Raw genomic sequence first — 10,590 nt, 5'->3', positions numbered from 1 at the left:
TCTCAGCATTGGGTGCATTTACCCCTTTTATACCTCCTGCAGCTGTGACAGCTTGCATAAAGCTGCCACCTGCCCAGACAGAGTTGGAGTCACTGAAAGTGATCCTGTAACCTGTAGCTGTTAATTTGATCTGCTGCGAAGCCGTTTTCTGCTAATCATACATCTTTTAAATGTGCTCTGATGATGCTTGTAAATATTTCACCCCATTAGCTTTTAATCTTCTTTTATTTTTATTTTATTTTTTTAAATATCTACCATCAATTTATTACTGTTAACATGTTTTTTTCATTTAATTTCTTCCATAACGAGTCTCGCGATATTTTGTTTAATGCAACTAACGTCCTGGCGGCGCCATTTTGGTTCTTTCATGCGTAACTATGCATTCAGAACGATGATCTTCGTGGATCCAAGATGGCACCAGTTTCCTTAAGCCTCAGAAAGAAGAGTCTTCTCAATCAGTCGACAGAAGTCATGGCGTCCGCCAGTACAGGCAGCAGGGTGTCCTGCGGGAGAGATATGAACTGTGTTCCGGAGATAGCTGCCACGTTAGCCGCGGTCGCGAAACTTGGGTGAAGTTGGCATTTTTGTGTCTTATAAAAAAAGTGTTTGGATCAAATGAGGAAAACTAGCGTGCTTGCTTGTTAGCATGACTAAGGCTAAGCTAGCCGGCAAGGTATCAACACGTGCAGAATGAAAGGATGCTCTGCTTTTGGATTCAAGTGTTAAACTAAAGTGTTCCTTTGGTTTTGTTATTGGCATATCTCGTTTTTTTTAATTTAACACGTATATAAGACGCGTTTGTTTCTCCTTTGTATAGTATCGTAACCGCATTGTTCATACTAGTGTTTTCCCTTATGATCTGTGTGTGCAGGTTCGATTTCCTTTGCATGCCTTTATTCCATCCGAGATTCGCAAGGGAGTTTGAGTTGGAGCCAGCTAAATCTCGGCCCGGTGCACAGACCCGCTCCGATCTGCTGCTGTGTGGAAGAGGTAAGTGTTTTTAATAAGTCATCTACATCTCAGGGTGTTACTTATGAACAACGTGTGTTCAGAACAAGGCCCGTTTCCATTGTCACGTGTGTGGGCTGGGTGGGTATATGAACAATCTCTGAGATCATTTTAAATATTAAAGAGTTTAAAATAAAAACTAAAAAAAGTCAGGAATGTAGTTTTGTGGTTTGCAGCAGTTATGGTCTCCAACCCTGGTCCTAAAGACCTTCATGATCCCCACTTTGCAGCTGATTACCTGGACCAGGTGATGTTAGAATGTCCCCTCTCCAGCTAATCAGTAGCTAGGATATGTCTGGGAAAGCTAACAGGGTGGTCGTGGTAAACCTTAATGACCAGAGATCATGGAGACCTTTGTAATTCCAGGTTAACAGAAATGTTAGGTGTAAAAGCAAAGCTGCACATTAAATTATTAATGTGCAGCTTTGTAAATTTACAAGGAAAGATGGAGATAAAAAAACAAACAAGTCACTATACTCGCTTGTAATTAAGACAGGGTTAAAATATGTTAAGCAATGTGTAATTTGGCCATGTGTATTATGTGTGGCCAACATGAATTTCCATCAGTTTTTGTGCTCGATCACACCTAAATACGTGCGAATGACATCGGCCTATACAAAAAAAGTGTTGCAGTCTGTTTTGAAGCCACAAGTTAATTAAACGCAGGAGCCATTTGGCTTCAAGCTAGAGGTGAAACATGCCCAAAAGAGAGAAATAAAGATTGGGACAACTGTCACTCAAAGGTGGAGGAATCTTTTTCTTTAAAATAACAAGAATGTGTGTCACATCTATCATCTTAGAAATTGTAAAAGTTTAAAAACTTTAAAGTCCCACTCTGATCATCTTTTTTTAGCTATTGTAAAAGCGTTCCCAGTGGTCTTTTAATTATGACAATGCCGTTTTTAGCCAGAATAATTATCGCTTTCTAGGATGTAGTTTCTGCATTGCAGCAGTAGTTCATTAGAAATTTGTCTCTGAATTGCGGGTAGTACCGTTGGAGTGGAGTGAGGCCGCCCCCACTTCCCGTCACCCTTCTGTTAACACTCTCTCTTGCTAGCTTACATTAAAGCTGCAGTAAAAATGGCGAGCATTATTGGAGCTGTCCAGCCGTACAGTTTTGAACCAGACGCCAGGTCAGACAAGGGAAACAAAGACGTACGTGGATCTGTTTGTCTGCAAGTGGAATCATCAGAATGGAGCAGAGCAGGGAGCTTGTGGCACGCCCATTGTAGCTTCCATGTTACTGCTCCAAGCTTTTTCTAACTGCTTTTTTTGTGGGATCCTGATTCACAACAATTTGAATAAAGAAATACTCAAAAAAATGCAATTTTAAGTTTAATATTTAAAATATATGTCCTCCATCGTGAGAACATGCTACAAGAACAAGTTAAAAACACGATTTTCATCAGAGTTGTGTTTTAATGTAAGAGTTAAGTTTTCACCAAGAAAAGGATGCGGGCTGACATCACCTCAATTTTTGGGACAACACGTCAATGTAAAGGCCTGTTCACACCGGGACGAATTTCGCCCGCGATTTTCGCCGACGTTTAACGCCTCGTGACTAAACAAAGGGCACCAATGTGAGTGTGCACACCGACGCGAAAAACCGCCACACGTCAAAGCGTCACTTTTTAAAAAACGCCTCGGGTTCGTTTTTTTGGTTTGACGCGCCGCGTCGAAAACTACACGACCAATGAGAATGGCGCTTTTGCACACGTGTCTGGAGCTTCTGAAGTTACAGTAAAACACAACTTGGGGGCGCTCAAACATTAAACTGCCTTTCTGAGCACACATGCCAGCGAAGAAGATAGACGCCAAGTAGCGTCTACACTGCCACAACGAAATAATGACGGACATTTTAAAATATCCCCGAACCAAGCACCAGTTGGAGCAACTGGTGCTTGAAATATTCATGTTTTCTTTGTATTATTCTGACAAGTGCGTAAATACTTGCTCTCTTCTTCTGAGTGAAAAGCGACTTTAAGAAGCGTAAAGTTGCGCAGCGCCACCTTGTGTACAGGAGTATTTCTGTTTACATTAAGCGCCATCTAATGTCAGGGAATGAAATTGCAGGTTCACTCGGCTCATCGTCAGCGAAAATCGCCTGGGTGTGAACACAAAAAACGTGGCGAATAACGCTGGCGAATAACGCCTGGCGAATATTCGTCCCGGTGTGTACGGGCCTTAAGGTTGGGGTCATCTGGACGCCATAGGATATGTGGTGATGCTGGTCCCCGCCTGTGATGCTGCATTTGGCTGGTTATGCAGCTATTCACAGAAAAGGAACGTCCCAAATATTAGCCTCTCCTACTGCTGACATCGCCTATCCCCATCAGGAAGGTGTGAAAGGGGAGGGGGCTCTATTTTAATATTCATGCTTGTTTTTATGTTTTATTTTAATGTAAAGCACTTTGTGTTTTTGTTTTTATAGGAAAAGTGCCATTTAAAAATAAAGCTTGATCGCGATTTGCCTTTCAAAGCAAGGCGGCAACAGTCAAGCATTAAAAAAAAATAAAACACTCAAACGGAAGTGATCTATGTAAATTTTACTGTCTGTTCAACAGAAAATCTGAATACTGATTGATATTTCTTACAGATTGGGGTACTCTCATTGTTGGGAAGCTTTCTCCATGGATCTGTGCAGACTCAGAAATCGAGACCGAGCGCCGGAACTCAGAGGAGGCAAGTTCTTTTCAAGTTTGAACCATTTGAAACGGGTCTTTATTTCCATTCAGGCATCGGCGAACTCTTGTGAGGACTGCCAGCTCTTGTGGGGTTAGGAGGTTTATTTTGTTATAATTTTCCACAGGCTCTGACACAAGAGCTGAACTTCTCAGCATACCTGGGTCTCCCTGTCTTCATGATCCCTCTGACGGGCCCTCACAATGCCAATCTGGCCCGCCTGCTGCTGAGCCACATCCACACGGGACACCACACCTCAAATGTAAGACACGGGATGGCCTTTGCTCCGTAGGTTACCAAAGCGTCACTCAACCGCGTCTTTCTCCTTCAGTTCTGGATACGTGTTCCACTGATGGCGGCAGAAGACACGAGAGAAGACCTGATTGAGAACGAACCCTTTTCTTGTCCTGATGAGACGAGTGTTGATGAGAAGACGTGGAACTGGTGAGTTTCTGTGCATCTGCTTCCTCCACCTCTCTCAGGTCAAATTTCAAATCCTTTTTTCTTGTTTTGTTTCTGTTCAGGTGGAACACATTTCGAACTCTTTGTGACTACAATAAGAGGATCTGCCTCGGTGAGGGAGCAAACCATGTTGTGGTAGCTTTGGACCAGTCGGAATTCCGTTACTTCACGTTTGTTTGTTTTTTTTAGCTATTGATATCGGTGCAGACATGCCCTCAGACGCAGTGATCGATAAATGGATGGGGGAGCCAATCAAAGCTGCCATACTTCCTACAAGCCTCTTCCTGACCAACAAAAAGGGATTTCCCGTGTTGTCAAAAGCCCACCAAAGAGTAATCTTTCGCCTTTTCAAGGTACTTCTTCTTTACACCCATTTGTTTCAGACATTTATCGATGGTTTTAATCCATTCTGTTTAACCAAAAATACTTCCTTTCAGCTGGAGGCCCAGTTTATCTTCACAGGCACCAGTCGGCACACTGAGAAGGACTTTAGGTCCTACCTGCAATACCTTGAATACCTCAACCAGAACAGGCCAGCCCCCAACGCCTATGAGCTCTTCGCCAAAGGCTATGAAGACTACTTGCAGTCACCTCTACAGGTGAGGAAGCACTAGGATTAGGGTCGCATCTTTTTTTTTTTGTGTGTGTGGAAATTATGATTATTAATAAGTGAGATCTGTACTTCTGCTGTTTAGCCCCTCATGGACAATTTGGAATCTCAGACTTATGAAGTGTTTGAGAAGGATCCCATCAAATACTCTCAGTACCAACAGGTAAGGTCCTCAAAAGCAGCAATATTAGGACTTAAAAGTCCCACCCCGATCATCATTTGATGTCTTTTTTAAAGTGTTCCCAGTAGTGTTTTTAATTATTAGTGGCGGCCAGCAGCCATCGCTGAACTTTGGACCCATTTTGGTCATTTATCCCGCTGGACTCTGAATGTCTGAGAGTGGGTCGTCTCCGGGATGACCTGATAATGGATCTGATTCCAGTCTCAGGGCAGACACTCGTCCATTAGCCCTCCGAGATGGCCCTCATCACTGGAATAGCATCTTTAGCCATTAAGACGTCAGTTTAAACGTCATGTGTGACAAAAAGAACAAAAAAGCAAAACAAATTTGATGGATAAATTACAGGAAGACCGAAGTTTTTGCATTTCAAGATTCAAGTTTTATTGCCGTTTGCACATGCGGTACATCGGAATTTTTCTTTGGCATCTCTCATGTCAGGATAAGTTAAAAAAGGACAAAAGAAAAATTTGAAGAAGAAATAATAAAGAAAATAAAAATAAATAGAATAAAGTTAAAAGTCAAAATTAGACAACAAATTTACATGGTGTATAAAAATATAAATATCAGTAAAATATGATAATGGATATTGCAGAGACCCAATCTGTACAGAAGCATTATTGCACATAGAATTATTGCACATATTATTGTTTATTGCACTTAGTATTTTAGTCCAGTCTTCTCTCTCTGATGTCCTTAGCCAGCATTCTGATTGCAGCTGGGAAGAAGCTGTCGTGGAAGCGTGTGGTGTGTGCGTGGATGCTTTCAGGCCTGCGACGCCTGAGGTTGTGGCCTGAGTCCACGCATTGGATCAGTCCATGAGCAGGGTGGTGTCTGTCTCTGATGATCTTAGTCACTCTCCTCCTGCAGCGCTGTTTGTAGATGGTGTCCATGGATGGAAGGTTGCAACCTATGATTTTTCCAGCTGTATTAATGACCCTCTGCAGCATCTTCTTCTCTTTTAAGGTGGTGTTACCGAACCAGGCTGTTAGTCCGCTTGTGAGGATGCTTTCCACAAGCCCCCTGTAGGCTTGGGTGAGGGTCCGGCGCTTGAGACCGGCCTTCTTCAGCAGCCTGATGAAGTACAGCCTCTGCTGGGCTTTCTTCACTGTGGCAGCAGTGTTTCTTTCCCAGCTGAGGCTGTTTGTGATCTGCAGACCAAGGAACCGGTGGCAGTCGGTCCGCTCCACCACAGTCCCGTTGATGATGAGCGGTTGATGTGGCGGTGCTTTCCTTCTGTAGTCCACGATTATCTCTTTTGTTTTCTCTACGTTGAGAACAAGGTCGTTGTCCTCTCCGTAGATGGTGATCCTGTGCACAAGGTCTCTGTATGCAGACTCGTCCCCTCCTCTGATGAGGCCGAGGACGGTTGTGTCGTCTGCATACTTAATGATGATGTTGTTGGAGTCGGGGGAGGTGCAGTCGTGGGTGTAAAGTGAGAAGAGCTTTGGACTGAGGCAGCACCCCTGTGGTGTACCAGTGCTAACTGTCAGCTCAGCAGAGACCTGCTTTCCCATCCTCACCACCTGTGGTCGGTCAGTGAGAAAGTCAAGGATCCAGTTTCTGGTGGGTGTTGGTATTCCCAGATCTGCGAGTTTATCAGTCAGCTTCAGGGGCCTGATGGTGTTGAAGGCAGAGCTGTAGTCCAGGAACAGAATCCGGGCGTACGTGTTCTTGGTGTCCTGATGTTGCAGGGTGGAGTGAAGTGCCAGTGCCACCGCATCTTCTGCTGATCTGTTGGGGCGGTAGGCGAACTATTTAGTCAAAACAAACAAAGATGGAGGTTTAACATGTTCCCAACCCGTGTTTGATTGAGTTTGACTTTAAACGCTCTTTTTCTTATGCCAGTTTTTACATGAATATGTATATATTTTTACTTCTCTTGTCAAAAACGACATTTTGCTAATCCTGTGTCATATAAAAGCATCATTGTGAAAGTTATGATTTAGCATTCATTAGTGCAACATGTTGCCTCTGAAGCTAGCGGCAGTAGTTCATTAGACGTTTGCCTGAGTTGTGGGTAGGACCACTGGTGTGGAGCAACCCCACCCCCTTTCCCTTCCCCGTTGCTTGTGGCCCACCAAACGCCACAAACACGCTCTTTTTTTGGGGGGGATTCAACTGCATTTTTGTCGTCTTTTCCTTATTCTCCTCGATTTGAATAAAGAAAAATGCAGAAATTCAATTGTATGCTTAATTTTCTCAATACATATCCTCCATCAGACAAATGACACAATAACACCAAAGAACAACATTTTCATCAGATTGGGTCTTCAGAGTGTGGTTGTTGTAAATGGAAGGGTTTGTTTTTCTTAACTTTTGGTGAAATATTCTTGGAAGTATGAAGTATGAAGCCCATTGAGATGACTATTGTTTTAATATTGGGCTATATAAATAAAGTTGAACACTGCAGCATCAAACTTAAGCTAAGCCACAGTTGCTTCTTAAGTTTAGCACCACTGTTCACAGATTTCAGCGTCAAATTCTTAATCTTTCTGTAAAATCATCTCTTGCTGCATCCTTTCATCAGTTTTCAGTTATGTGAGGGCAGTTGGACAGATTTTTTATCCCTGCAAACCCATCAAATGTTATATTTGAATGAATATAGATAGATATGTGTTTTTGGAATGTTTTCTGACTGCGCTTTTTCTCTACAGGCGGTGTATAAATGTTTGTTGGACAGAGTACCAGAGGAGCAGAAAGACACTAATGTTCAGTGAGTATATGTGTGACGTTGATCTCCTGCTGAGGCTGGTTCACCTCTGAATGTCTCCAAGCAAACCATGAAGAAGCTCTTGTGGTGTGACAGTGTAACCATTGTGTTTTACGTGCAGAGTGCTGATGGTGTTGGGAGCAGGCAGGGGTCCTCTGGTCAACGCGTCCCTGCGTGCCGCCAGCCAGGCCGACAGGAAGTTGAAGGTGTATGCCGTGGAAAAAAACCCAAACGCCGTGATCACGTGGGTCTAAATCTGGACGATGTTTCCGAGCCGTGGAAGGGAAGCGAAGCCTTAAATGTGTTTTTGCTTTAACGCAGGTTAGAAAACTGGCGCTTTGAGGAGTGGGGCGACCGCGTGACCGTGGTGTCGTCTGACATGCGAGAGTGGGAAGCCCCAGAAAAAGCCGATATCATCGTCAGCGAGCTGCTGGGATCATTTGGAGACAATGAGCTGTCCCCAGAGTGTTTAGATGGAGCGCAGCACTTTCTCAAAGGTACCATTTTGCTCAAAATAGTGATACAGTGGAAACGTTTGATTTCGGTTGTTTGGCTACAGCAAGCTATAAAATGAGCATTTTTTTCTCTCCATTACCTTCCACGCTTCATTGAGTCTCGTATCATTTTCTTGTTCTTGTCGGTTTTAGACGATGGAGTCAGCATTCCCTGCTCCTACACGTCTTTTCTGGCTCCTCTGTCCTCCTCCAAGCTTTACAACGAAGTCCGAGGGTGCCGGGAACGGGACAAGAGCCCGGAGTGCCACTTTGAGACGCCGTACGTCGTCCGCCTTCATAACTTCCACGAGCTAGCTGACCCCAAACCGTGCTTCACCTTCACTCACCCCAAAAAAGGTGGAGACAAATCCTCAATCGTCTATCGGTGAAAGTGTTCCGGTGGTGCTGACCTGGCGTTGCTCTTTTTCAGACATGAACAATAATCGATATCAGTGCCTCAGGTTCTCAGTGGGATGTAACTCGGTGCTCCATGGCTTCGCCGGCTATTTTGAAACAACGCTCTACAAAGATGTCACACTTAGTAAGTTAACCAGGTGATGTGAAAATAAAAGACCCACTCTGGTGAAAAATGTGTTTTTTATGTTCTTGTGACATTTTTCTGATGATGGAGGACATGTATAAAGACAATTACGCTCAAAATTGTATTTTGGAGAATTTCTTTAGGCAAATCTTTTCCGTTAATAACTGTATATGTTTATTTTAGGCATAAAACCTGAGACACATTCCCCTGGAATGTTCTCCTGGTTCCCCATTCTGTTCCCTCTCAAGGTAAGTCGGCATTCCCAAGTGTCAACATTTGAGATGATTTATTTGCTTGTATTGGCTTTAATCGGCCTATTTTCCCTCCTTCAGCAACCGATCTCCATTGCACGGGATGACGAAATCGCAGTGCGGTTTTGGCGCTGTAACAACGGGAAGAAGGTTTGGTACGAGTGGGCCGTGACCGAGCCGACCTGCTCTGCCATCCATAACCCGGCAGGACGCTCCTACACCATCGGCCTGTGAAGACGATGAGCCTGTAAGGTGCTGGTTCAAATCTGGCCAGTCTGCACCCTCATATACGTAGAGGATGTTTGGACTTGGAGCCTTTTGAATATGCAAAGGAATCTGACTGGCTGAGTCGGCCATTCTTGTTTTTGTGTGTGTGTGTGGTCATCTGAACACACTCTTTGGTTGCTGTACGAGTGTCTTATTCAGAAAAGGCCCAACAACCCCCCCCCCCCCCCCCCCACACACACACACAGTGTAGAACCCCCATCACAAACACAAAAGTTAAACTCTAGCTGAACCTTTGCCTTATCCAACACACATTCCATGAAAGTACGCCCTTCTATCAACGAGTAGGTCAGATGAAGGTTGTCCTGAGTCACGGCTGTTCATATTTTGTTTACGTATGTTTGAACTGTTCCAATAAACTCCGTTTGTTAAGTGTGTATGTGATCCATGACCTGTACAGAAACACAAAGCGTGGAAAAAGAAAAAGATTCAGCTCCGGCTGTCACTATTTTGCCGTGTTGTGATTTTACCGACCCTTGACCTAGCTGAAGATGGTCAAATAGTTGGGACAAACCAGTCTCTGTGTTCATCAGAGTTTGCGTATGATTTCAATGCCAAATACCAGAAAAGTCAACGAGGTTCCTAAAAATGCACACCCAATGCAGCTAATGGAGCATAAGACAATCCTTTAACCCAGACAGAAACAATGTTTACTGACATCTGAGTGCACAAAGATTTCCTGCACAGAAAAAATAAAATTCTGTCAATCACAATCCTCTTGATTGTTCTCAAATGTAAAACCCAAACATTTTTTTAAAAAAAGTTAAGCAGGTGAGCCTGCTTCGTCATCTAATTGATTTCAAGCATTCAAAATAATTAATACAATAAAACAAAGTAATGCATTGATCAGAAAATGCCATCTTGACAGTTTAATTACTCAATAAATTATTTGTTGGTTTGAAGCTTATTGAAAGAAATGCAAAAGAAAAAAAATGCAGATTCCAAAGGGCTGCTGGGACAAAAAGAGGACCATAGAAAAATACTCTCTGTGGGAGAAAACACTATTTAGTAACTGCAGAAGAACAAGATGAACTGTAAATTTTAATTGCATAATCTACAGGAAAGAGGAGAAATTGCTTTGAAATAAAGTTGAAATTGGGGGTAAAAAAAAGTATTTTTCCATCAAGGACAGATTTGCTTTTATCCACCTATTTTCTGCACTAACATGTTATTCATCCACCCTTCCTTAGTACCCGCTCTGCTGTTTCTCCGCCCTCACTCGTCTTGCTCTCCTCCATCTTCACATTTCCAGTTTCCTCTTTCAGCCTCGGCTCCCCCGTGCATCGTATTTCATCAGGAGAGCTCCGGTTCTGTCGCGTGCTGCACGCCTCATTATCTACAGAGACGCACCCCTGCAGGGTTCATG

General features: G+C 43.5%; 1 protein-coding gene across 1 annotated transcript; it reads left to right on the top strand.

Moving 5' to 3' along the window:
- The first annotated feature begins 462 nt into the window (after window positions 1-462).
- Window positions 463-9,173, top strand: prmt5 (protein arginine methyltransferase 5). Its single transcript, NM_001122927.1, is given in 16 exon segments — window positions 463-569; window positions 872-990; window positions 3,605-3,690; window positions 3,818-3,952; window positions 4,022-4,134; window positions 4,215-4,264; window positions 4,342-4,505; window positions 4,590-4,751; window positions 4,848-4,925; window positions 7,598-7,656; window positions 7,775-7,897; window positions 7,975-8,150; window positions 8,301-8,504; window positions 8,578-8,688; window positions 8,872-8,936; window positions 9,021-9,173. Coding segments are annotated over 16 exon segments (1,896 nt in total). The 5' UTR covers window positions 463-471.
- The last annotated feature ends 1,417 nt before the right edge of the window (window positions 9,174-10,590 follow it).

This window comes from Oryzias latipes, chromosome 17, assembly GCF_053564925.1.
Source record: "Oryzias latipes strain Hd-rR chromosome 17, Olatipes_Hd-rR_3.1".
In the NCBI taxonomy this organism is placed as follows: Eukaryota; Metazoa; Chordata; class Actinopteri; order Beloniformes; family Adrianichthyidae; genus Oryzias; species Oryzias latipes.
The sequence above is the reverse complement of the archived record's forward strand: the minus strand, read 5'-3'. Positions and strand labels throughout refer to the sequence as shown.